The following is a 27,932-nucleotide window of genomic DNA, read 5'->3' on the forward strand; positions in this document are numbered from 1 at the left end:
CTGTTAATGAGAATTATAACTATTGTTTAGGTGATTCATAAAGTACTTCCAAAAAAAAAATAACCTTTTTTTTTCCTTAATGTCATAGACCATGAAAGAATAGCTCTGGGGAATGAAGAAGGGTTGTTTGTTGTGCATGTCACCAAAGATGGTAAGAAACTAGGAACTGGTAATAATTTCCCTAATAGTAATTAATCTTTTTCTTATTCAGTATCTTCTGGTTTTATTTTTCATGATTTACTACATTATCAGCTGGACAGCTCCATGAGAGACTAAAAGGTGTTCTTTGTGCTCTCTGGTTTGGGTATCCTTTCCAATATCAAGGTTTTGGAATGCAGTTGAAGTTTTTTCCCCCATTTTTCCCCCAACTGTCTCAATACTGATTTCAAACCAGGTTGCCCAGGGCTTTATCCAGTTGTGTGTTGAAAATCCCCAAGGACACAGGTTCCATGATCTCTCTGGACTGCCTGTTGCAAATTACTCTCACAGTGAAACACTTCCTTTTTATACTCAGCAGAAACCTCCCTCATTTGAATTTCCTGCTGTGCACCTCAGCAAGAGTCGTGGCTTAATCCTTTGTGTAACCTCCTCCTTGGTACTGGAAGTGCAAACTTCTGTGCAGTACTGCAAGATGTGCTAACAGATTGCCCAAGTTAATTCAACAAATGTCATGTTTAATTGTATGCTTCAGCTCTGAGGCTTTTTCTTGATTCAGTAGTTTTTTGCTATGAACTGTTTTTGAAATGAATGCTGAAATAATACACTTGTTGTTAGTGCATCAGATCTGCTCCTCCCATTTCTGATGAGGAAGAACCAAAGGTTCATCCAGAATTTGCACATCTGGTGTTATTAAAACACTATTTTTGATTCTGTACTTTTTAATACTGCAGGGAAGCAATAAAGGGGATTTCTTGGGTGTCACTCTTGCACCAAGGATGACACAGGAGCAGTCAGGAGGCAGGATTGTAGAAAGAGCAAAGAAGGCTTTATTCAAGAGAACCATGTGGTTTTATAGAGTGATACCATAGATTGTTTGATTGGCTAACTAACAAAACCACCTTCCTCATACCCTGTCCTTGAGAAGAACAGAAAGATGAACCAGAAAAACACCACCTGCAGATTGCTTATACTTAACAAGTTATCACATCCTTACAACTCCTTAAAAATTCTCACAATCTGCTGTGAGAAACACTTCCCGTTTCTCTCTCCCTGTCCCATGACGTCCACATTTGGGTTTCTTTCCTAGTTCATCTTTACAAATACATGTTATAATCAATTCACACGTCACCATTACTTACTTGAATTTGAGGGGGCTGTGGTGGTGTTCACAAGGGTCCCAGGACGAGTGAAGAGATGAGAATCTTGGCTCCATGTTTCAGAAGGCTGATTTATTATTTGATGATATATATATATTATATTAAAATGATATATTAAGACTATACTAAAAGAAAAGAAGAAAGGAGGCATCAGAAGGCCAGAAAAGAAAGAAAAGGAATGATAATAAAATCTTGTGACTGACCAGAGAGTCCAAGACAGCTGGACTGTGATTGGCCATTAATTAGAAACAACCACATGAGACCAATCACAGATGCACCTGTTGCATTCCACAGCAGCAGATAATCATTGTTTACATTTTGTTTCTGAGGCCTCTCAGCTTTGCAGGAGAAAAGACACTAACAAAAGGATTTTTCATAAAACATGTGTGTGTGACAGGGGGCTTGTTCTGATTTTTCTTTCAGAGATTATCCGTGTTGGTGACAATAAGAAGGTCCATCAGATCGAGCTTATCCCGAGCGAGCAGCTCATCGCCGTAATCTCAGGACGGAACCGCCACGTGCGGCTCTTCCCCATGGCCGCCCTGGATGGAAGGGAGACTGACTTCTATAAGCTGGCAGAGACCAAGGGCTGCCAGGCCATCGTGTCTGGGCACGTGCGCCACGGGGCCCTCACCTGCCTGTGCGTGGCCATGAAGAGGCAGGTGCTCTGTTACGAACTCAATCAGAGCAAGACGCGCCACAAAAAGATCAAGGAGATCCAGGTGCAGGGGAACGTCCAGTGGATGTCCATCTTCAGCGACCGTCTCTGTGTAGGCTACCAGTCAGGTTTCCTCAAGTACCCCCTCCATGGGGAGGGCGGCCCGTACAGCCTGCTCCACCCGGACGACCACACGCTCTCATTTATCTCACAGCAGCCAACTGATGCCATCTGTGCGGTCGAGATCTCAGCTAAAGAATACCTGCTGTGTTTTAGCAGCGTCGGGGTTTACGTCGACTGCCAGGGCCGAAGATCCAGGCAGCAAGAGTTGATGTGGCCCGCAACTCCATCTTCTTGCTGTGAGTTGTGCTCTCTGTGTGTGTCTGTGTGTCTGAAGTGATCTCTGCTTGTGTTGATAGCCACGGGAGGTGGTGTTCTGGGCTAATTACCTGACAGGTTAATGGATGCTCTCAGCCACTATCACTATTTTTAATCTAGTTGGAGATATCAGACCCCAGGAATTCCTCTGGCTGCCCTGAAGGACTCAAGACCCTGACAGGGGGCTCAGAGACCTTGGCATAGAGTCAAAAACACCTGTGCCTTTGATTTTAACCCTTGGAAAAAACAATTACCAACCTTTATATGAGGATTCACAAGCCACGGAAGTTTAGGTAGAATGATAGTTAGTTTGTTACAAGATAGAAAAGTAGAATTTTGCGTTTTTAGAATGGGGGTTCAGAAGCCAAGATAGAGGGATTTGGGCGTGCCTTCTTCTTTCTTCTTCGTCCTTCTCCTTTCTTAGCCTCCATCTTCTGGGTGATGTTGGCACTTTTGGATTGGTTTAGAGTAGAAACACACTGTCTAACATCGGTGATAGGTATTGGGAAATTATTGTAAATAATGTACACGTGGCTTTTAGTATAAAAGATAGCACTACCTCTGAGGCAGTCAGTGTGCCTCAACCCAGCCTGCCAGACAGACCTCAGTGAGTCAGAGAAAGAATATTATAGATAACAGCAAATAAACAAACTTAAAAACCAGAACAGAAGAATCCTGACTCCTCCTTCAGCTGCTGGGCTGGGAAAAGAGACTCTCTGACACAGCTCATGACCACAGAGACTCCGAGAAGAGGGTTTAATCCTCATTCATGCTAGTTTCAACAACTCTGGCACTGACCTCTACTTGCTGGAACACAAAGAGGATTCATGAGTCAGGTTTTCTAACTCTAAAACAGCCAAAAGCTTTGGGTTCAACAGAGGCTAGTGGGAACTTTATGTATTTGCTACCACCAGTGCTGGACTGTTGTTATTTAAAGTCTTGGAATGTGGTTGTACTTTGGTTCCAGCTTTCTTCATGCTGAGAGTCATTAGGATCTGGTAGTTTGACTTGCTTTTCTCTAATGGTATTTGTTCCTACTTACTAGTCTGTTTTGTCTTTTCTTTCTTTATTTGTTCATTCTTTCTTCCTCAGCAGGTTTTGTCAACAACCTTCTTTTTCATCTCTTCTCTCCTTTTTCAAAAAGTCACTAAGTTGCCCTCCTGTCTCTCTCTCCCCTTCCAAAATACAATGCATAGGAGGCAATATGAAAAATATATTTCATAACCCTAAGAAAAATACTGTAATTTTTCAAGATTTTCATTTCCACCAAGGTCTGTTAAACATTTATTGCACCTTATTTGAAACCTGGGTCTTTATCTCTGTGACAGTTTTAAGGGAAAAAAACCAAACCTGAATGTTTATCTTTTTAAAGTCTTTCTTAATGCAGATAAAGATTAGCCAAATCTGCACTCAGAGTAGTGAAGAAGCCCAATTCCGTGTTGATTTTTAGAATAGTCTTCCTTCTCACCTCACTCTGGTACCAGGCCAGTCACACTGTAAAGGGGAGGATTATTTCACCTTGTTTGAGTGAAGGCCCTTCTGAGTATGGAGGGAGCAACATTTGCAGGGTGTTTGCCAATTTCAAGCAATTTTACTCAATTGATTATTACAGTGGACTCAGACAAGGAATTAATCAAAACAGAAGGTTATGTGATAGATTGAAAAATGTGTATTTTTCACACATAGTTCATCTACACTTGCCATTGTTATTTGTGACAGTTTTTTGCTTGTCCTAAATGAAGTCATTTGATTATGATCATTTCCAACTCAATGGAGGTGTGTTTTATGGCAAAACTCTAACATTTAAGCACAGCTTGGATGCTGTTGTTAGTCTTGGCAGACTGTGGCAGTCTTGTTGCCGACATGGAAATACTGAATTCTCCTTTAGAAGGGGTCCCAGTGAAACAAATTTCATCCTGGGGAAATGTGCCAGATAAGTAGCAGAAGATTTCTCTTTACAATCCAGAAAATGAGAAGAGAGAATTAAGGAAACATGATTTTTATGACTGTGTCATGGTGCTTAGTTCCAAGGGATGCTCATTTAGTGCATAGTCCAAAGACTCAGAGCTCAGTTCATTCAACTGGCAGTTATTAAATAGAGCAGAGTATTTTCCTACCACATCATTTACAATATGTGAGCTCTTATTAAAAATGGGGCTTTTAGGAGGAAAAAAGCCTTTGAAATACATCAGGATTTGGCAGAGTAAACCATAATGTTTTACAGTTCAGAAAGTAGGTTTTCAGCAAAGTTAAAAGTCATGGAGGTTGTAAGTTTTTGGGTGGTGCTGGTTTGCCTTCAGAATAAATTTCTTGGTCATTTTTGAGTTAAAGCACATTTTTCAAAGCTTGTTGTTGGATTGTGGAGCACTGGTTTTATTTTCTTAAATAAATATGGTTAAACTGTTAAGAAATTGTCTATTTTGGGCCATGTCCAAAAGCAGTTGACACAATGCCTCATGATTCCCCCCTCCCAGGTTACAATGCACCATACCTCTCTGTGTACAGTGAAAATGCAATTGATGTCTTCGACGTGAACTCCATGGAGTGGATTCAAACTATTCCTCTCAAAAAGGTAACTTCCCATTTCAGTGTGGGCCAAGCACCATGTCCAGAACCAATACTGCTCATTAAAACTGCTTGTGGGAACATAATTGAATTAAAAGAAGAGCTACTGCAAATAAACTCTTGCATTTTTTTTGGAAATAGAAGACAGAAAATGTATTTTTCATATGGTTGCACTGTTTTAGATGAATGGTCAATCTGGAGCATATGGCTATGCTTCAGATTTACTGATACTGTTGTAATAATGAGAGGAATTAATTGTCATTAATTACATATGGCTTCATTGGGCCTGATTGTGATTATTACCAGAGGATGGTGAATGTTAAGATAATTACACAGGCCTTCAAAAATCTGTCTCCTGCTGCTCCTGAACATATGGTAGTCAGACAGGGTTAGAACATTTTGTTTCAAGCAGTAGAAACACCAACAACAGGATGATGTCAGTTTGGATCTCTTATCAAAAGGAAGATGTTTCTGAAAACTTGACACTTCCTTGGTATTTAGAAGGTGTTTGCTCAGCTGTATTTGGAAAGAAAAGAGAAAAATAAATTTTTTTCCTGTGGTTTAGACTGACTTCAGCTTTGTATCAGGGTCAACACAATTCCTTTACTGGCATTCCAGTGAGACAGAGCTGCAGGACATTGCCCCTGTGGTCTTGTGTTGGTCATTCACTTTCTGAATATCAATTTCCCACGTGCCAGATGCAAATCAGGATATTCTGGCAGTGCTGTGAGGATACATCATGCAAAGATCAAAGTGCTCAGCTGTTAACCATCTTGAAGAGAGACCAATCTGGACTTTTATGGGGAAGTTCTTTCTGGTGTCTAAACTTTGAGTTATTAAGCAATTGGAGCATTTTTTTTTCCCCTACACAGTAAAATGTGATTTAATACTTTGATTACTATTTGGCTCAAAACTTCCATTTTAATGGAAGCTACTTTCAGTAAAAAAAATTACTACACTTAGGAGTCTCAAAAATAGCCATTTATTATGAAGAGTCTGTTTCTAACACAATTTACAGAGTGTGGAATGCCTCTTTCACTTTTATGCTGGAAATCACAAATACCAGTAGGTTTTAGCAGTCTGTGTGTGCTCTTATCAAGCTGCAGAGCATTATTGTGACATGGTGCTAACACAAAGTAAAAGCTCAGCTTATTGCTTTGTACATCTAATGGAAAAATTGAGTTGATATATGAAGTAGACTTGTAACACAACTATTCATTTAAATGCTGGGAGGAATGATGTTAAGCCTGTGTCCTGAAGTGGAATTTAAAGCAACCCTCTCTGTACTCATTCTCAAAAAAAAAAAAAAAAGTTTAAAATTATTTTGAACTCTTCTTTGTGGCTTTAATGACTTGGAATTGTTACTCTTGAGAGTGTTAAAAGGACTGTTTTTCCTTATTTCAGGTACGACCCTTGAATACAGAAGGATCACTAAACCTTTTAGGCCTGGAGACAGTCAGATTAATATATTTCAAAAACAAAATGGCAGGTAAGTAAAGAGAAGCCAATTTTCATCATCCACATTTTTGTTTAGAAAGAACATTTGTCTGCATCTGTGCATTGCATAAAGGAATCTCTTAAATGTCTGTGGGCTTGTTAACTTGGGAAAAAGCTAAAGCTTATGGATTCCACAGTGATTGCAATGCTGTCTCTTCTCTGAACTTCTTTTGCCTTTTGAATATTCAATAAAGACTTGAATGAAGACTGGAACTAGAAACTAGAATGACTGGATGCTCCCTCCAAATGTGGGATCACCTGCCAGAACACTGCCTAAAAAAGCCTGCACAATTAAAAACTTCAGTAGTCATTTTGGCAGCACCAGATTAAAATCATTACTATATTTAACCTTCAATACTATATTTAACCTTTAATACTATATTTAACAAATGTTTCCCAAGCGTTTTAAAGTAATACAATGTATTTGTAACTTATTATTAGGGCCAGCTATGACCGTGTGCCACAATTTTAGCTTCAAAAATCTATTTTTATTACAAATTGTTCTGACTTTTTTTTTTACTTTTTAGAGCCCTTTCATAAGCATGCTCCTGAGGAATTTCCTAAAACTTTTGCTTAACCTCTTAGGTGGAGAGGGGCCATGCTCTGTTTCAACAACCAAAAGCTATAAATTTTTGTTAACAACTTTCTGAAGACAGTGGAACGAAACACTCTAGGAAAATGTACTGCTGCTGGCACTGTCTCAGTGCTTATTTCAATTGCCAGCAAATTAGTACAAAAGGAATGGCAGTGGTGGAGAGGAGAAATATGCTAGAAGTATGTCTAGAGAATTTTCAAGTCTAATAAAGACTGTACATTAGAGCTGATCTTAAGGAAAGAAGAGATTTGAGTTCTATACAAAACTGTTTTGTCAGTGAGCAGTGAGCTTATTAAGTGTCACTTTAGTCTCCATAAATAGAAAACAAGACAGAACAGTTGCAATGTTCATTCAAAGTCACACAGCTGTTGTGTTATAATCACTGTTTTCCTTTTCATGTCTTTAATAAAGATCCCTTGGCCACGTGTACGCACATGGAAAAAATATTCCCTTTTCCTATAGTTGCATCAAAATACATTGATGTCCAAACATTTCAAAAGCAGTGTTCTCTTCAGAGCAGGGAATGAATGAAAGAGAATCTTGTATTCAGTTTCCAGACTGTGGGCAGAACAAAACGGTTCTAGTGATTTTCAGTGGGAATTTTAAGACAAGACTCAGATTCTCTTCCTGCCCACCAAAATGTTTATTTCAAGGAACACATCAGTGGTGTTTTGAGAACACAGATGTGGCAGCTCGTGTGAAGAAGGCTTAAGTGTGTTGCTGCTTAACAGAGTAGTGGATAGTGGCCAAGGAAGCCCATAAACCAGAGAAGGCTTGTTCAGGTTTGGTGAGAAAGGAGTGGTGTCCAGCGCTAGCAGAGCAGAAGTAGAGTGTTGAAACTCAAATTCCATTAGTAGCTAAGGAGCTGCATCCCCATTTTTGTGCTGGTTTCAGAGGGGGACGAGCTGGTGGTGCCTGAGACGTCAGACAACAGCCGGAAGCAGATGGTGCGGAACATCAACAACAAGCGGCGCTACTCCTTCCGCGTGCCCGAGGAGGAGAGGATGCAGCAGAGGAGGTCTGTATTCCACCTGTGCTTGTCCTCTGTCCGTGCCTGTAGGCCCTGATGGACACTGACTGGTGCCAGGGTCGTGCTGCATTCATTCTGTGGCTTTCTGGAGTGGCCATACAGGTGTTCCTGTCTCTTCTCTGCCCTGTTAATCTCAGTGTCGAACTTGTGTCAATTCCAGCTTGGATATGGATTTGCTCTGGATGCACAATTAGTTCAGATGAATTGTGTGAAGCAGCTGTAATTTGGAATGCATGCCTCCACTACTGTATGCAGGTGCATAGGTGTGCACATACCCTGTGTGTATATAAAACTCTCCAATAAACACTTTGCAAAAGGAGATTACTTTGCTAACTATGCATATGGATCAATTACTCTCACACTCTGGTTCTGCTTTTCTTTCTGAGGGAGACTTTCCTCTCAGCAGTATTCTGGGACATCTTTTTCTTTGATTTATAGATTTAACTGCATAGAGTTTCTATAAAGCTCACAAAAACTCACCTCTTCAGGGGACATAGGACTTCAGGGTGTATTTTTAATGAGAGTGTTTAGCAGGTTACAAATACTTTCCTAAATGGCAACAAAACCAGGTCTACACTACGGGCAGTGTTCACAGAGGATGTTATTGACCATTTGCTGTCACTCACCAGAAGTGACCTGCTGCTGTGCTAAGCCACACTCCAAAAATTTCACTTTTCTAATTTCCAGCATCTTGCACCATTGGTTGGCTCCCAGTTTGTCTTTTTGGCTCTAAGGAAAGTAACAACTGTATGCAGTGGAGATAAAATTCCATTTCTTGTTCTTGCCTTTTCTAAGTTGATTGACATTTGGTCTCTTTAAAATTTATTTATTCTGAGTTCTGAAATGCATCCTTGCCATTTTCAAGAGCTTTTAATTCTGACCACAGACTGAGAAAGGTACTGCAGAATTACTTTAATTATATTTTCATATTTTATACTTCATTTTCATTTCCTTGGGGTATTCCTTCTTGTAATAGATCCCAAGCAAGTCTGGCTTTTACTCATCTTACAGAACTTTTTATCAGCTCATTCTGTGAATGTTAGTAACTACTGGGCATGGGCTGTTAAGCTGCAAACAGCATTCTTTTATCCTGGCCCCTTGCCCTCTCTTCAAGCTGGAACCTTCTCCACACCAGTACTGACAGCAGGGATTTATCACTGTTAACATGGTTAAATAGAGTCATAGACTCATGGAATTGTTTAGGTTGGAAAAGACTGGGTAATTTCCATTTGAAAATAACTGATTATCAAAGCTGTACATGTTTTATAAATGCCCATCCTGACCTCAAAGAAAATACCTAAATAAAGTATCTTCTCTTCCAGGGAGATGCTGCGTGATCCAGAAATGAGAAATAAGTTAATTTCTAACCCAACTAATTTTAACCACATAGCACATATGGGTCCAGGAGATGGCATACAGATTCTCAAAGACCTCCCAATGGTAAGTACAAAAGGACATGTGAGAGTGACTGACTGCTGCAGAGGGTGCAAATAAGTGAGAGAAAAACAAGTGCAATTTAAATGTGTAATCAGTGACATATTTCCTATCAGGAGCAGTGTAACAATGGGAATGGTGTAAAAATGCTCTGCTGTATGTAATGAAATTTAAGCAAAGAGCATGACAACCATTGAGTAGAGGAGGAGGAGGTGGAGTGCCTAATGCCAGGTTGGCCTCACAGTGTTGATGATAATTTTTATGACCCATGTGAAGGTGCAAATTTTACATGATTTGTGCTCTTTGTGGGTATGGAAAGAGAAATTCCCTTCTCAGTGAACTGGAGTTCAATTCCTTTTTTCTCCTCCCATCTTTGCCTATTTCTTCACAGCCTGTTTTCCTGTAGCAATTCAATAATGTGTACTGCTCAAATTTCTTCCCATGCCAAGTGCTGTCTTTCCTGTTCTCTTAAAATTAAGTAGTCTCACTGAAACAGAACTTCTTGCATAAAAACAAAGCTTTTAAGTTGAAAAATGGAAAAAGAAAATGTGTTCATTTCCATAAAACCTCATGTAGGAAGTAATCACTTGGAAGTTGCTGAAATCTGTGATGAGCTAAAGACTAATTAACACTTTGCTCACAAGGAAGTTCTGTACTGCTTGCTTCAAGCTACCTTGAGCATCTTTTGTGTCTTTATGTGTTCTGTATTGTTTTCTAAGCACATCCACAGTGACACAGATGTGATTCAGAAGATGCTAATTAGCACTGTAAGGAAGATGAGATGTTATGATAAAAACAGATAAATTTGTTCCAGCATAACACTCAGGCATTAGCACAGAACTGCTGCCTAAAATGATTATTGTTACTACTTGGAGTTTGTGCAGAAAAGAGGAAGTAGATGCTGAAATTGGGATATTCTGATGCTGAAAAGTGCAAAGGAAACAAAAATTAGACTGGAAAATAGAGCTCAACATGCAGTTGCACGAGTTTAGGAACCTAATCTCTGGTCTTTGGATACTCATTTTGCCTCACTTTGGAAGGAGATGGTATTTTTATGTTGTACTTGACGGTAAAGTCTGCACTTTGATTTATTTTAAAGCTCATATTAGACACACTCTGAGAATCCTCTCAATAAGAAATATATTTGGTGTAATGAGAAAAAAACAGTACTGTGTTGTGTGTATTTTTATAAATTATCATCATTTTTATAAATGAACACATAATGAAGGAGCTGTTTCTAGAAAACACATGACAAATCCAAGAGGTGTTGGCAGGTATGTTTCTCTTACCTGGATACAGGATTGCATGTGTCTAATGTTAGACAGAGAATGATCATTTGCTTCAGGGCAAGATGTAGATCAGAGCCTTTCTTCATTTCTCCATCTCTGGTAAGTTCTTTAAAATACTTGTGGCTCTTCTCAAGCAGAGAGAATAATCTGCTGCCTCTGTAGGTAGAGCAGAAGTCATCCTGTGTCACACCATCAGTAATTGAAAGTTCAGATCACTTAAAAGCTGCAAGGACTCTTAATCAAGCCCCACATCTGACAAGTGTAAAACAAAGAATGATTCTGTCTATAGAGGGGGATTTTTTACATCATTTCTTCCACAATGTCATCTCTGCATGGCTTTCAGCTTTGAACCCTTTCTGATTGCACTTGCCTTGTGTTAGCTCACAGGTCCTGTTTCAAGTTAGGACTGGTACTGTGCTATTGCCAATCAATATGATGCTTTGAAAATAATTCATGAGTAACTTCCCACACTTTAAAATTATGAGAAGAATTAGAAAATTTGAACAATGTACAGTTGATTCCTGCACTTGTTCCACTGCTGCAGCTTCTTTTTAAAAAGTTGTTATTATTAAAACCTCCTTTTTGCAAGTAAGTATCAGTCTTAGTGCTGGGAGATGTTACTGCAAGACAAAGCAAATTTGTTGTGTATTTTTCTATCAGTTCCTTGCAATGTCATGCTGTATTTGTATTCTTAACTTAATTGGTACAGAATTGCATCAAGCACGGGACTTGAAAGTCTGTGAATTTGAAAATGTAACTTGAAATTAGGAAATAAATGTTCTGTCAAGAGCAACTTCAGTCCAGGCAGCTTTTTCTTTTCCAACAGCTTCCTGTAAGGTACTTGCCTGGACTGAGTTTCCATTTAATCCATTCCAGAGAAAGAACTTTGTTTCTCAGGCACAGAAATAGAAGAAAAGGAGTTATGTGGACATTTGAGGTTATGTATAGAGTCTAATGTTTTACTGGCAGGGAATTTAGAACGAGAAGAGGGCATGGAAACTAAGGATGTTTCCTGGAGAATCAGTACACAAGGTAAAGAATAATCATCCAACCCTGTGTACAGTTCATCTGTATGGTGGTTCCTTTTCCAGGACATGGAATTATTTCACCAGTTTCATGCCTTATTTCCAAAAGGTGAACAAGTGGGAGGGTTTGTGTGCTGCTAAGTGTGTGTCCTGATTTTGCAGGTGGAACATCTCCTTTGTATTTTTTAATAGATTAGTATGGTTCAGAAGAGAAATATTTATTTTTCACAAGCTTTGGCAAAGTTTGGAGCACTTTAATTTGGGAATGCCTGTTCTTGTTTGCGGAAGTGAATGGTAAAGTACATTTTTGGGGCTGAGGCTGGGGGTAGCAAGCAGTGCAAGGCTAATACTCAGTCTTCTCAAATTCTCTTCCTCCAGCTATTTTAAGTGGTACAGCTTTTTTTTTATGGGGTACTGGAATGCAGAAAGTGCATGAAAGAGGGGAGTGGGACTTTTCATTTGCAGTTTCTTCTGCTTTATTTGAGCACCTTCACATTTGACTGGATCTTCCAATAGAAATGTTTCACCCAGCATTGAGCTTTCACAGAAGTCAGTATAGTGCTGTATGGGCAAAAGGGTCCTTAGGTAGAAATAGGTTTTAATAGAGAATAGATATTTTAATCTCTGTGTTGAATGAGATTGTCACAATCTAAATAGCCAGCTCAGCCGAGCTTTTATCTAGCACACATGGGTGAACTTTATAAAGCAAATGACGGTTTTAGGTATATGTATGTATTTATATTTATTCATTAATATACACACATTCACTTCATAGATGCAATGTGAATCAGAAAAAAAATAACCACTTCAGCCCCACTGCCTTTTTTAGGGGAAGTGCCAAGAACTGAGAGAAGCAGAGTTAGGATTGTTAGTGATGGCCCTTGATGGATGCCTGGGCTGTGTCTGTGGGCAGCAGGGGACCTGCACTTGTGCTGCTCTGAGCCTGGCCTGGTGGGTGCAGAGCCTGTTTGCTCTCTGCCCACCGCTCTTTTAATGGTGTCTTTTAAAAGACCAGCTGTAGAGAGTTTGATTTATGTTGTAACTGGAATAAAGGGAGTGTTCAAACCCTTTTGCACTGTTTGTTGTGTTGAATCAGGTGAATGTTTGTGTACGACATATTTACCTGTTTGTTTGCCCTTGCTGGTGCAGCCACGTGGGGGAGAAAGATGCTTTCTCTGAATGTTCTTTTCCAGGTGTTTTCCAGTTTTCTTGGTGTGCACCAGACACTCTGGTGTGTTTGTGGAAGTTGCAGGCTCTTGGCCTAGTCCCACATTGTTCTTTCCATGAACAGACACCCTTGACTTCAGTAGAGCCCTGGTGTTTGGGCAGAACCATGGCCAGGGCTCAGAGGGAGATCAGATTTAGGGGGTTTCAGGCAACTGTAAATCTGCAGCCTTCTTTTCTTCATGGTGAGCCCTTATGGTTTGGCTTTGGCACGCAAATCTGTGGGCTGCAACACACCAGAAACCAGAAGCTGTTGTTTCCTATTAGCAGAGCAGTAATCAGTACATATTTGTGTTTTATTGCTGTGGATCTGGGTCATTGTCTTGTTTTGTACAATTTGGAATGGTTCCTGTTAGTGTATCCCCAAACTTATTTGTTTACATGTTTTTCTTCCCTAGCAGCCTGTCACCAATTAACCTGGCCGTACAGTCTGGCCTCCCTTCTGCCCTCTTGTCCCCTGAAGCCACTTTATCGTGGATGCTCCTTTGTAGTGAAGATCTGAAATCTGGAACTGCACTTACTGCAGCACAGACCACCTCTCTGTGTACATCAGATGTACAGGATTGATTTTGCTTTCATATTCTGCATGCTTAAGTATTTTTATATACAAAAGCTGGTCTTGACTGCCATTATATTTGAACATTATGCTTCAGTTTGACCTCATTATACATGAGCCATTCTACTTCCATTCTAGATGATGTGTGAAGCTTTGCTTGTTTCAATTGAGAAACTTTTAAAGTAAATGAATACTTATCTATATTTGGTATTCTTTAAAGAAAATGGGAACCCCATGCATGCATCTAATGGTGGAGTCTATGGAGAAAGTTCCATGGAGTATCATTTTTAAAATGTTGCCATATCGTGACTTTCTCACATTCATGAATGCTGGCTAAATATTTTCATGATCTGCAGCTGGCCTACCCTCTGCTTTTTAGCTTGTGGCTTTAGACACTGCCCTATCTCCCTTATTGGCTTTTAGGAATGTAGCTGGCTTTGCTACCAGTTCTCTGCAGAGAACTCAGCAAAGTCTGCTGTCCTGGACCATTTTGGAATGGTGGCTTCTTGTACTGATATTTAGATGCTGCTAAAGTTACTAAGAACAATTTAATGTATATTAAGTCTTATATGCCATAATGTGGTAATTGATGTTTTGGTTAACAGGCAAAGCCTCATAATAACCATGTGTTTTAAAAAACAAAGTTGGATTTTACCAGCTGAAATGAAGAGAACAGTAACAATAATGTTTGATATAATATGTATTGGGATGTGACTTAATGTTCTTCCAGACTTTAATACGTTCCACATACAAAAAGTAGTGCCTTAGGTTTAGTGGAGGGGTAAGCTATATTTTTACCATATTTTATATTTTAAGTCCTAACATTTCTAATATTACTCAGTAATACCTGTTTTAAGGAGATGAAATCAGTTGGACGAGGGGAAGAGGAGAAGTTAGAAAGGAGAAAAGGAGTTCTGATTTACTGGTGTCCATAGGAAACCAGCCCACTGCAGACTGACTGAGCATGTACAGATGGCACAGGGAGGGAAACCAAGCCTTGAAAATCTCTTCCATTAAATCTGTATTTAGATGACTTTCAATTATACGAGCACTCATGTCAGCGCATTCCATAGAGATTAATTAAAAACTGTTCCTGTTCAATTTGCAGGGTTATTTCTCCCCTCTTCTCCTTTACATCATGCTGTGGGAGCACACTGCTCAGCTGACCTGTTACAAACATTTGAATTTCCCAATGTTTTCACACTACATGTGCTGAGGAAGGGCTGATCCTCTGCAGGGATGGCAGTGCTGAATCCCCTTGGCACTGTCAGGATTGAGCCAGTGGGGAGCAGTGTAGTAAAAACAGGGTGACCCCAACTCTGAGAATGATTGGCATCTGACTCCATTGATTCAGAAAGTTGAACAATTGCTTTATTAAAACTATATTATATCACATTATACTGTACTATATTAAAGAGATCCTATACCACTATACATGCTAAAGAAAACTCGTGACTGTCTGAGGCAGCCAGGATGCAGTTTTGAGCCAACTGGCCAAGGAATCAAAACAATCCTCAGCAGAATCCAATTGACAAATCACTTCAGGTAAACAACCTTCCTAACACATTCTATGTGTGCAAAAACAGCAGGAGCAGCAAGTAGAGATAAGAATAGTTTTCTTCTCTCTGTGCTTCTCCAGGAAAATTCCTATGAGAGAGAATTATGTCTCTCTGTTCAGAGAATGTGAGTGCCACAGAGCAGGACATGACCTTGGTCACCTGTCAGCAGAGAGACTTGTCCCAGTGGTCTGACACTAACCCCTTCACCTTGCCACACAGCCTGTGTCCCCACCCTGTCAAAGCACTGTTCCTCCCACTGTTGGAAATACTCTGTGTTTGTTGTACGGGTGATGATTTTAATGGAATCACTAAATTGCATGAATAACAGAAGGAAATCTCTTAACAGTCTCTAACTGCTGTGTATGCTCATCTTTTCTTCTCCCCACACCACCTCACCTGTGTTCACCTTCCTTTGTTTGTGTTATGTCTATTTTAGATTGTAAGCTCCTCAAGGCAGGGAACTGATGCTTCTCAACTGTCTGTAAAGCACCTTTTACAACTGTGGTGCTCTTTGAAATATCAAAAAATAATAAATATTAGAATCGATTCCCAATGAGTTAAAAGTTTTATTTGTTTCTAATGTTTCGGCCAACAGCAAGGGCGGCAGCCCATCAGGCTCTGTGTCAGGAAGGTGCTCAGAGGACTGGGGGTGGCAGTGTCAGCCCCTGTGTGCTGACAGCCAGCAGGGTTTGCTGCCTGCTGTCCCTGCTCCGTGTCTCGCTGCTCTTGTGGAACTGCTGGTGCCGATGTAACCTGTACAACCATCCTTCATTGCTTTCTCTCTCTGTTGTCTTTGATAGCAGCGTTCCCCTTATCAATTCCCTCATCATCACTCTCGTCTGATCTCCTCTCCGAGCAACTTTGAGCACATCTACCACATGACTGTTAATTCAGCTGAAAAATTCCTCTCTTACGATTCCATACACCCTGCATTTTCCCCGCCTCCATGCTCTGTCCTCGGTACTCCAGACTTTGTCACTCTGAGGGTATGGATGGCTGAGTCAGGTGTTCACTCTACTAACACTGTGTGGTTTTCCTTTTGCCTGGCTATTAACGTGGGAGAAAACCCCTTGTAAGCTGTTCCTTCACCCCTCCATTTCCTTTTGTCCCAGACAATTTGCTTTCTGCTGTCAGCTGGGGTCTTCCCACAGCTCTGACAAGAAACAGACACTTCATGGCCTTAGGGAAAAAAAAAAGTATGGGGCTGAACTTTTTGCTATGAGAATGAAATTTTTAATCAGCAGGAAGGATGTGGGAATTTTGAATGAGAAGTTCTCTGTTCCCCAGTGTTCATACTCTAGCAGTCACAGGGCTGCATACCAGGGTGAATTAGGAAGAGGTTCTGGATCTGTCTGTGTTGGACCAAGTTTTCAGGCTGTTTGTTTATGATGAATTCATGTGGAATGTGAGAATTTGTGCACTGTACTGGACACAGATGGAAAGGGACAGACACAACTAGTACTTCAAGCAGTTTCTAGGTTAAGGTAAATAAGTTAAATTAGAACATGTGGAAACAGGATAAAAATTAAAGATAGTGACAACTTGCTGATGTAGATTTAGGAAGAAACTGAGGTAGGATGCTGTTCTTTAGGTATCCTTCCAATTCCAGTGTAGACTGGAGGGATGGAAGTGGTCTTCCCTTTTTTCCTTGCATTGTGCATCCAGGTCTGCCTGCCTGGGGTTTGCTGTGTCCTGTAGAAATGCAAACCAGAGTGAAGCAGGGACACAGGTACCTGCAGTGCATCACAGCTCTGCACCATGCTGGGGCCTGCAGCTCTGCCTGGGACTGATATATCAGCAATAAGCTGTAGGTGGATGTGTGTGGTGCTGTTGTTTGCTCAGGATTTGTGTGGGTCCAGGCCATGCCCATTGCTGTCATGGGAACATTGCTCTTGGTTTCTGGCAAGCTTTCACTGCCAGGCTGCTTCCAGTGCCTCTGGGCTGCCCTGCTGGAGCCCTGTCACTGGGAAGGTTTTGGAAACATACCTGCATCCAACACTGGACTGAATTTAAAAATGCAGGAGGAAAATAAATGTTCTTCTTATGGCTCCAAAACCAATTTGCACAGCTGAGCTTTGACTGGTTACCTGCATGGTCATGTGTCACTGCTGTGAGTCCCAGTTGTCACAGCCATTAATACACAAGAGGAATGCTCTGTTGAAATGCAAAAAAAAAATACTGCTAAGTTGAATTGAAAGCTGTTTCTCTCCTAGAGGGTCATTATAGGGTCACTGAAGCTGTATTTCAGTTCTGGTTGTGACAGAGTTGTTTTAATCCAACTGTGCTATAAAGTTGTCTGTGTTTAACAGGCAGTGATGTGTCACCGGACTGTGACCCTCTCTCTACCTTCCCTTTCTCATGTGAGTAGTCTCCCTGGCATCAGTAAGGAATGACCCCTGGTGCTTCAGACAATAACTCTCAATTTTTTCTTTAGGAGCATCCTTCATCCTAATGTTGCAGCCTCCTAGCATAAACTGGAGGGGAAAGAAAAGTGAAGTGGGCAGCCTGGAGTGTCAAGATATCCTGCCTTGTTAGCTCCTTAGAGCACTAGAGGTTTAGTTTTGTGTGAGGAGAGGTGTTTGTCTGCTTTGGGGCATGAGGGTAGAGGTGCTGGAAGCTGTATGGAAAGCCAGGCTGTGAGTTTGGTTTCATGTCTGTCCATCCTCCCTTTGTGTTTGGAGATGTTAGTGTAAGAAGGGTGCCATGGTCCCAGGTAGGACTGGATATTGGAACCAGGGCAGTGTGGAATCCATAGGGGAGTTGAAAAATGACTTGTTAAAGTAGAGTCTGTCATGTTATTTCATGGGAGAGTTGAAAGCTGAGTTTTATAGTGTGATGAACAGAGAGCACTACTTCAGAACAAAAACAAAACCCAAAACAAGACCAAGCAGCACAATGGACAGAGGAACAGAAGCTGTCACTGTGGGTGCTGAACCTGTCCAGTCAGAGCCTGCCCCTCATCCCAGTGCTGGAGAAGGTGCCCAGGGAGCTGGGGCAGGAGCAGAGGCTCTGTAACCCTGGCACTGATTGCACCCACAGCTCCACTCTCCAGCTGGAATGGGATGCACCCAAATAATCTCTCACCCTGTTTCACAGTGATTCACTGTGCTCAGCAGCAGCTTCTCCGCTGCTGCTTTTCCCCCAACTTCTTTCATCTTTCTCCATTTGGTCCAGCAGTGGGGATGAACTTTCCTGCTAGGATTTGAATTGTTGCTCGAAATGAGGGGTTTTTGTCTCTCTAAAGCAAGCTCAGGTTTCCTTTTGTTTTCTGTGTTTTTAACCTGCTGCGTTGTGCTGCTTTATAACTACCGCTAATAATCGCCGTTCATTTTCCTTTGAACCCCCTTCCTGCATCATGTGCACACCACTTCCAGGAGGTTTGGTCCAAAATGCCAGCAGCCCTGGCATGTGCTTATTTTATTTTTGGAACAAAGAACGATGAAAGATTTGCTTTGTGGAGAGACTTCCTACAAGGAATTACATGGACGTTGCAAACTGAGGGCACGAAGAATAATCATCTTTAGAGCACAGTGTTAAAACAAATGAGTCTTTTTTGTGCACCCACCCATTCCCTCCTTCCCCTGGTGCCTGTATGTTGCCTGCTCAGTCACTGTGAAGGAGGTTAATCACCTTATCATTAAACAGAATTGTTCTCTTCGCAAAACGAACCTCTGTAGGTTTATTCCAGCCTTGCAGCCCCAGTGTACTAACCCCAGTGCACATGTGCTAAAAGCCAGTGCTGCACTTGGCTTTCCTTTCTTTGTCAAAACACAGCAGTAAGTCATCCCTCAGCCCCTCAGTTCTTTGTGTATGGCCAGGGGAGCAACCCTCCATGGTGTAGCTACAGCCAGGATGCTCAAACTCTGCATCTCAGTTTGTCACATGGGGAAAATACAGCAGCTCAGTATTTTGTACTACAAAGTAGGTTGGTTATTGATGTTAAAAAAAAACCAAAAAAAGAAAGGGAGAAGCTAAGCAAGAGACAGCAATAGTATCCCACAAATAATTTAAGAGACTGTTTCAAGCCTTTAGGTATAAATCCTCATGGTGCAGCAGTGGAAGAAGGGAGAAGTAAAAAGGGCTTTTTCATTGGTAAGGTCTCTGATTCTCTTTTGCTGGTTTTTGTGAGAGATCTGGGAACAGATGAGACATTTTAATTCTTATTTGCTGCACTGTAAAAATCAGCCATTTCTGGCACCCTGGGAGAATGAAACGCCAAGGGTTGCCTGTAAGATCAAAGGGGTCTGTCAGAGCAATGATTCCAAGGATCATTGCAGGACTGGATTTGGCAGCAGGTTGGTAAAATTTATCTGATGAGATCTGACCTGTATAAAATCTGTTTCTTACAAAGCCTCAATTTAGTTACCCATTTTAAAATACAGATAGAGACATGGGTAGTACCAAGGTTCTCTGAGAATATCCTTGTGGGGTAGAATCTTTGTTCTGATCTGAAATTTTCCTAAACATCCTAGTTGAAAGAAGCACTGCACTTGCAACTATTGTTTTATATATGGCTACTTCTTCCCAGTGTGAGGATGGGGAAAAATAAAATATAAATAGGAAGAAACAAACAGTTATTGCAGAGGGGGTGCTGTAGAGGGTAAAGGAAGTAATTCTTAGGGCTACCTGCATTTCTTTCACATTGTGTATCTATGAAGGTTCCCTGAACCCGTTCCCAGTTAATGGTGTTGGCTTAATAGTTAATATTAGCTTAACTTAATGGTACTGGCTTAATAATCACACTCTATTGATGAGGTCTCATATTTAGCCAGGGCTGAAATGACACACATGGGCAGGGAAGCCAGCTCATACACAGAGAGAGGGGTTAAATAATCTGAAAGGTCTTCTCCCCTAAGGTCAGCTGTAGGTTAACAGAAGCAGAAATAAAATCTCCCAGAACTCACTTCAAAGTACTCTTTCACCTTCTTTTAAAGACAGCTTATGTTTGGGGAACTGCCATATCCAACTAGGGAAGTTGTGGTTTATCTCCTCAGTAAAGGATCCCTTCAGTCCAGTAACTGATTAGTTTAGAAAATCACACTGGAACGCTCAGGATTCAAAACAGGAGCAATAATTAAAATATGTAGAAAAACAGTGGCATGTACTCTGGTCCTCCTCTTTGTGCAGGCTGGAAACAGGAGGCTGCTTCTCACTTTGGCTCAGCTAGTGTAGGTTTGGAGGGATGCTGTTAACACCTTTGGAATTTCATAACTAATTGCTATACAGATTGATCCACTATCTATTAATAACTCTGCAAGCATTAGGGATTAACCTGGATGTTGTATCAACTTACACAATCATGGCACAGATGATAGCATCAAAGAGAAATTGTAATGAGATCCTTGGAAGCTTGTGTTCAGAAAGAAGGATTTATGCAGTGTGACTTGAATATACCCACAGCAGCTTAATTAGGCTTGCAAGCCATTCTTTCAGGGAAATTCTGGAATTATTCCGTGTATTCTTTCAGTTGCCTGCATATGTCCATGTAATTCAGCACTTGACTGCCGCGTTGCGTGTGCTGCCAGTCTCTGCACTAAACTGCAGAATATTATTTTGCAATTTTTGCTGACTTGCTGCCCAGATACTCAGCTCTGGTAAGGTTGGGGCTTTCCCGTGTTTTGGGGCAGAACAGCAAGGTTGAGGCAGCAGTGGGTGAGTGACCATGGTGTGTGTGTGTGCATTTCAGAACCTGCGGCCCCAGGAGAGCCGGACGGTGTTCAGCGGCTCTGTCAGCATCCCGTCGATCACCAAATCCCGCACGGAGCCGGGACGCTCCATGAGTGCCAGCAGCGGCTTGGCAGCACGTAAGCAAACAGAGCTCTCTTCCACTGGGGGCTGGGCACAAGTGTGGCAGGGAAAGGGCTGCCTGCAGTTGCTTCATCTACTCAGGGAGATGGTGGAGTCACCATCCCTCCACGTGTTTAAAAAAAGACTGGATGTGGCACTTGGTGCCATGATCTAGTTGAGGTGTTAGAACGTGGGTTGGACTCGATGACCTTAAAGGTCTCTTCCGACCTAGAAATTCTGTGATTCTGTCCACACTGGATGAGGATTTTACCAAGTGACAGCTGACTGTGTTGCTGCCAAGGCTAGCAGGGCATTTTAGTCTTGCTTTCAAAGGAGCACGTGAATAAGCAGGTATTGCTTTTGAGAGTCCCACACTCATAATTGGTCAGGTTTTTTTAATTGATGTTAGAATTCAAATTACATTCTTAGCCCTGGGACTGTTTTGCTCCTGCTCAAGTGTTTTAAATCAGTGACAAGTTGTTCACAAGCTCCATTGTGGGGGTGTTCGCAGGGGTGCCAGGACGAGGGAAGAGATAAGAATCTTGACTCCATGTTTCAGAAGGCTGATTTATTATTTGATGATATATATATATTATTTAAAAGAAAATTATATAGTAAACCTATATTAAAGAATAGAAGAAAGAATTTCATCAGAAGGCTTGAAAGGAATAGAAAGGAATGATAATAAAATCTTGTGACTGACCAGAGAGTCCAAGCCAGCTGGGCTGTGATTGGCCATTAATTAGAAACAACCACATGAGACCAATCAAGATGCACCTGTGGCATTCCACAGCAGCAGATAACCATTGTTTACATTTTGTTCCTGAGGCCTCCCAGCTTCTCAGGAGAAAAGATCCTAGCAAAAGGATTTTTCATAAAATACATCTGTGACAGTATAGGTTGGATATTAGGGAAAACTTTTCTTCCGAAAGAATAACAAAGCACTGGACTGTTTTTCCCAGGGAGGTGGCAGAATCGCCATCTCTGGATGTGTTTAAAAAAGACTGGACATGGCACTTGGTGCTGTGGTCTAGTTGAGGTGTTAGGGCATAGGTTGGACTTGATCTCAGAGTTCCAACCTCATTATTCTGTGACTCTGTGACTCTGTAGCTCAGTTTGATTCTCTGTTGCAGGATCGTCGGCGCAGAACGGCAGCGCTTTGCGCAGGGAATTCTCGGGCGGGAGCTACGGAGCGAAGCGCCAGCCCATGGCATCGCCCTCGGACGGCTCCCTGTCCTCAGGGGGGCTGGACCAGGGCAGTGATGCTCCCACAAGGGACTACGAGCGAGAGGTGAGTGGCTGCAGCAGGAGGAGAAACCTTGCAGGTGTGGGTAAAGGTGAGGCACTTCAGTCCTCTCATGGGGCTGCCTACAAGCTTGGGAGTCATTGAGAGTGGAGAGGTGGATTTCCTGTATTTCAAGCTGCCAAAGGGTTTGGTCAAAGTGTCAACTCTGGTGCTGGTATTTAGGATGCAGAAAAAGCTCTCTGCATTCCTTAGCTGGAGATATGTTGCTAGCAAGGCTCCCCCAAACATAGGCCCGTAGAGTAACAGCCTGATCGTGGCATATCATTGCTTGAAGTGCTGATATTCCTTTTGGCCTTTATGTGCAAAGATTCATAAGCTATCTTAGCAACCACTTCACAGGAGACACTTTGTACTCAGAAGTTAACAAGGCAATTTAAGAATTATAATTTCATTTAGAGCAGGAAATTGATTTAATAATTTCTATTCTGTGCAGTCAAGACTATCATTATGATAGGACTGAAACCCTGCCCAGTGCTAAACTCAGTCCCTCCAGCCAAAATTGTTTTACATAGGAGGGTTCAATCTGAAACTGGCCTACAAAACTTCCCCAACCCGTGTTCTTACCAAGGAGTGTGAAAATAAGACATCACACAAGCTTTTCATGATACTGGATATATCCTGACAGTGGAAGCTGAAAGGCAGCTGTCAGTCCAACTTCAGGCTCAGAGCTGCATTCTCCTGTACTCTGGAAGATCCAAGTAACTTCATAGGATGTTTGAACTGATACCCTGGGGCTGACATAGAACAGGGAGCTGTGATGAAGCCACAAAGATTTCTCATTTTAGTGCAAGAGCATCTTGATCATAATGTGTGAAAATTATGTGCAGCTGCAACAGGAGCTGTTGTAGCTGCACACTCTGCTGGCCAAGCAGCCCTTGGCAACACACAGACTGCCAGAATCCCCTGGTGCTGTGTCCTTATGTCAGTATCACTTATGCCTGCTGAAAGCAGAGTGACCTGACCATTTAATCTTGGGTCTCCTTGGAAATGGTGAGCAAAAAAGATCCCTCAGGATTTTTGGACAAGCAAAATCAGCAGAGGGCTTTGAATCCGGCCACTGTTGCTGGGACACTCTCAGTGACCCCCAAAGTTGCTGTCCTGTTACTTACTGGTGTTCCTGTGTGTCTCTGGGCTGCAGGACTCTGACTCTCCAAGACACTCGACAGCATCGAACAGCTCCAACCTCAGCAGCCCTCCCAGCCCGGTTTCTCCTCACAAGACCAAGAGCCTCTCCCTGGAGAGCTCTGACCACGTGAGTTGGGACTCATGAACTGCTTCAGCATTCAGATTTGGCATCACATCAGCTTGCTGTCCCCATGGCTGCCCCCTTCACTTGCTCCAGTTCTCACCTTCATCCTCCTAACCCTCCCCATTCCCTGTCGGAAAAGGATCTGGGAGTGGGGTACAGAGGAAGGTAAAAGCTGGTCGCCTTCAGCACCGTTCAGCATTGCCTCACCTCCCCAGATCTGACAGCAGCAAATGAGCAAAGCTAGGGTGTTGGTAAATATCAGATGCTGTAGATTTGTATTAGTATTGGTTTCATTTTTGTGGTTACAGCTGCTTCATTTTTAAAGACATATTTATCCCACTCCCCTTCCACTTCCCAAAAGGTAGCGTAAGTAGACCAGACCAGTGTCAACAAGAGAAAATTCAGAGGGATTTTGTTTTCATACAATAGCTCATTGTACTGTACAAAAGTAGCACAGAGACCCCTTCCCCACCATGGGGAATGATCAGTATGTCAGAGGCACATAAAAGCTTTCAGCCACCACGTTTGAATGTCAATCTGATTGTCGCCAGCAAATCCTTATTGATTAAAATGATGCATATTTTACTACAGTACAGAGTTTAAATAAATACGCAGATGTTAGAGTAAAATACGTATGTATATATTCAAAGAAAAAAAAGCATTGTGTATGCAGCAGAAGATGGATGCTTATTTAAGAGAGCCTTTAATTTAAGATTTGTGTTGTCCCTGTTTTCATGCTTGGTGATTTACAGACTCGGAGGCCTGGCTAAAACCTCCGGCAGGACAGAGATTCCGCGTGCTCACGGCGCTGCCCCCGCAGTGCTCTCACCACACTTCTCTCCTCCTGGCCTTCAGTAGCAGAACTGAAGCTGTAATTCCTGTTTTCCTCACAGTCCCCATCCTTTTCAGAAACTACAGCAGTTGGCAGCAAGGCCCTGTGCCAGCAGCCAGCCACAGGCTGCCCTGGCTCCGTGCGTGCCACCTGTGAGCTGGAGCCTTGCAGCAGCTACAGGAGAGGTCCTTCAGGCAGCAAGGGAGTTCAGTGCAGCTGGATTCAGCAGGAAAACTGTTCCCCTGGGTCAGCCTTTCAGCAGGTTTAACTCAGAAGGGAGCAGTCTTGACCTCCTTGACCATCCCTGAGCAGCAGACTCTTACAGTCATTACCAAATACTGGTTGCTAATACACATCAGCCAAACGAGTGCCCTTAGCCCAAAGCTGGCCCTGGCTGGCTTTGCTGTCACTGTAGCAACAAAGAACCTTGAAGACTGACCTCACACTGTTCACACTGTGGTAGTCAGAGACGCCTGGTGACCCACAACTGCTGCACTGGCAAGGTTGGTTTTCCTCTGCCCCCTACCTGTGCTGTGGGTTTGTGCTATTTGCAGTTGTTTCTATGTGCTCACCTGCTGTTTGGTTCCAAAAGCAGGGCAGGTTGGAGGGCAGGAAGTATTGCAGTGGAAGGCAGAGCTTGCTGAAGCTGGAACAATAAATAGAAAGCTGAAGTGGTCACCCAGTCGGCAGAATAAATGAGAAACTGATAGCAGATGTATGGTAAGAGGAAGATGTCTCTTCTCTTTAGTTAGCAAGGCAGATTGTGCTTTTCATTTGGGATGAGCCTCTCTTCCCAGTAGTGTTGTTGCTGACTTCATACTATGACCATACTCAAACACATAAGGGCTTTTTGTATTTAGACTATTGGGGTTTGTGGGTTTTGGAAACTTGTTATGGCTCTCATTAAACCATTCTATGTTCTTGCAGTCAGCAGTTATGTAGAGTTTCACCCACACAGAGGTGTTTGGAGTTTTGCAGTTTCTGTCTTCCCTAATAGAGGTTGTAGGTAAGTTCAAACCATGTACAGTAATTTCCAGGTATGATCTACATGTGACATAGGGAACAAGACACAGATCATCTAATCCATTTAATCGTGCTGGGTCTCATAGGTAAAATTTCTCTTTCTCTCTGAATCAAGAGGCTTATCCAAGTTTAAGTTCATTCAGTGTTATTTTGGGACAGGGATTCAAGAAATTATTGTAGGAACCATCATATCAAAAGCCTGTCTCTCTCCTATTTGGGTATTTCAGAGTAGAAAGCTGGTTGTGTTGTTTGTTTTCACTTCAAACCTACTACTTTTGCAAGCCTGGCATTTGAAATTAAAAGCTTTAGCAAAGAGCAAAGCATCTGAAAGTAATTCCTCCCAGAAAAGTTTATGTATTTCTGAGGGACAGATAGGCAGGGCATTATTGGCATTATTGAAATTCCACATCAGCTTCTTTTTAAAGGCTGCATATTGCTTCAAGTATAGGCACTGCTTTTTCCCCACAATTCCCTTGTTTTGGTGAAGCATGTCCACACACTTTTCAAAGCCTTTGCAGACTAGTTTGTATTTACTATATGTTGTATTTAAATAATAATCTTATTTTGATGTTGAGAGAAGGCATTTAAACAGTAGTCATTAAAGACAGAGCAGCCTGCATGGCAGTCCCCTGAGAGAGGGTCACAGGATCGTTTTCCATGGACTTTATTTTTCTGCAGCTGTGCTAAAGCTCTGGCTGAAAATGGAACCTGAAGAGCCACCACTTAGCAAACATTAAATTGAGCAAACCCCTGTGTTTGCTCTGTTCCAGTGCCTGCAATCTGTTGATACCAACCCTGGCATTTTCAGGCAGAGCATAGGTCAGCTGTGTCCAACACTAAGCTCAGAGGATGAGAGCTCCACAGGCCCACGCTGTTTGTACACTACAATGTCCAAGCCTCAGCAGTCTTCTCTAGGGTTTATTTACTCATTACTTTGGTCCTGTGCATTTTTATATGTGTCTGTTCAGAAGAGAAACAGCAACTGTTCTCTCAGTTGAAAAGCAAATGACCACATCACTTATTGGAAAAGAGAAAAATTGTCCTAGGGCTTAAATAGTTTTATATATTTGGGGACCATTTGGTTACAGACTCAATTTGAAACCAGACTCACCTCTCTTTGTTGGTATGCATACTGCAGCTGAGCTTTCTAAGGGAAAAGTAACTTGGTCATTTGAACTGTAAGACTCTTGACTGGTATCTCCAGGGCAGTTGTCTCCTGTATTTGATGTTTGCTCCTTGGCACTGTAGCACTGCTTCAACTCCACAGGTCGAGGGCTGCATTTTGTTCTGGGAGCTGAAACCTCCCCCCGAATTCCTGAGTGTGGCACATGTTCTCTGTACACAGGATGTGTTTCTAGCTGGGATTTTTCCTTTTGGCTGAGACTGAAGGTGTTTGTTTGCATTTTTGACAGTGCTTGAACAGATGGGTTTTTGCCTTTTTTTTTTCCTCTATTTTGATGGCAACAGGGATCTGAACAGATTCAGGCAGCTACTAAGGATTCCAGGTTATAGGATGGAATAGGTTTGGTAAATAGTTTTCCCCTGCACGTGTGCACACACAGGTATGTGGCTTCCTCCCACATTTCATAAACCCAAAAGCAGGGCTACAGTCCTCTCTTCTCTCTTGCCTTTGGCCTGCAGAAGACAGCTGGTGGTTTCAAAAAAAACATTCCTGAGACTGTGGTGAAATAGTTGCTTCTTTTTCCCTCCATTAATTGCTGTGGCTTGTTATGAATGTGTATTTTGCCCATTTAAATGAGTTTCAAAACTGAGTCAGGAATGTTCTCTCTTTGATTTGATTCTGATAAGTTACAATGCAGGTGTATTATTCTCAGGTACATGGCAGAGAGAAGTTAAGGGTCTTGCCATACCAAAAAAGTCCAAAAAGCATAGTTTATTTATAGAAATGTAATTTAATGCACCTAACTGGTTCACAGTGTGTCAGCCCTTTCAAACAGAACAGTTGGATTATTAACACAGAAACAGAATCTGGCCCTGTGCTGCATTGCATGGCCAGACCCTGAGGGACAGGACAAACATGCTCTTGGGTGGAAAAAAGTTTTCTTTTCAATTTTATGAATGCATTAAGGGTAAAACTTCATGCAGTGCAAGTACCCCCAGCTCCTGAGCCTTAGTCTGAGAATCCAATTGGCACATAGCAATTCCTGCTGTGGGTTCTTCTGTGAACACGAGCCCGTTCCATGGAGGAAATGGGACAACTTTTCTGCACTAACACAAAGTGTGAGCACCCTTCTGTGCCCTTTGTGTTCACAGTTTGTTTGATGAACACCCCCAGAGGCCGCTCTGCTGCAGGGTTTCCAGTCTGAATTCCAGCTCCTCTCATTCCAGCTGCAGCTCAGTACAACCCATTTTCATTCTCCATTTGAGACAGTCATCTACAGGGAAGAAATCCACAAACAAACCAGTGTTGCTATACCTGCCTTTTTATGTATGACAGTTTCATATCATTTATTTTTAAAATATGTTTTTTAGGTTTTTCATTGTAATATTATTGTACAGTTTTGCATGGCATAGATGTAATCACTTTTTTTTGTTTTAGAGTATAAAAGCTGACAAGTGTGCGTGTGGGGGAAAAATTCTGCTTTTTG

The 27,932-nt window shown here is 41.9% G+C and overlaps 1 protein-coding gene across 8 annotated transcripts in view; it reads left to right on the forward strand.

Moving 5' to 3' along the window:
* The window catches only part of CDC42BPA (CDC42 binding protein kinase alpha), a 181,125-nt gene extending 154,367 nt beyond the window's left edge, over positions 1-26,758 (forward strand). For 5 of the 8 annotated variants that reach the window (XM_054290530.1, XM_054290531.1, XM_054290532.1 and 2 more), the window contains 9 exons: positions 89-151; positions 1,740-2,333; positions 4,827-4,924; positions 6,322-6,406; positions 7,904-8,027; positions 9,362-9,479; positions 20,813-20,930; positions 22,047-22,204; positions 23,358-26,758. In XM_054290530.1, coding sequence (XP_054146505.1) covers positions 89-151; positions 1,740-2,333; positions 4,827-4,924; positions 6,322-6,406; positions 7,904-8,027; positions 9,362-9,479; positions 20,813-20,930; positions 22,047-22,204; positions 23,358-23,489 — 1,490 coding nt within the window. In that variant the 3' untranslated portion in view covers positions 23,490-26,758. Of the gene's footprint in view, positions 1-88; positions 152-1,739; positions 2,334-4,826; positions 4,925-6,321; positions 6,407-7,903; positions 8,028-9,361; positions 9,480-13,409; positions 15,675-15,926; positions 16,113-20,812; positions 20,931-22,046; positions 22,205-23,357 lie in introns of those variants that run through there. The other 3 variants (XM_054290536.1, XM_054290537.1, XM_054290535.1) reach the window with 2 other exon arrangements.
* The last annotated feature ends 1,174 nt before the right edge of the window (positions 26,759-27,932 follow it).

The sequence above is a fragment of the Melozone crissalis genome, unplaced genomic scaffold, assembly GCF_028551555.1.
Source record: "Melozone crissalis strain CALT ecotype California unplaced genomic scaffold, PUWL_Pcris_2 ptg000081l_1, whole genome shotgun sequence".
NCBI classification, from domain to species: Eukaryota; Metazoa; Chordata; class Aves; order Passeriformes; family Passerellidae; genus Melozone; species Melozone crissalis.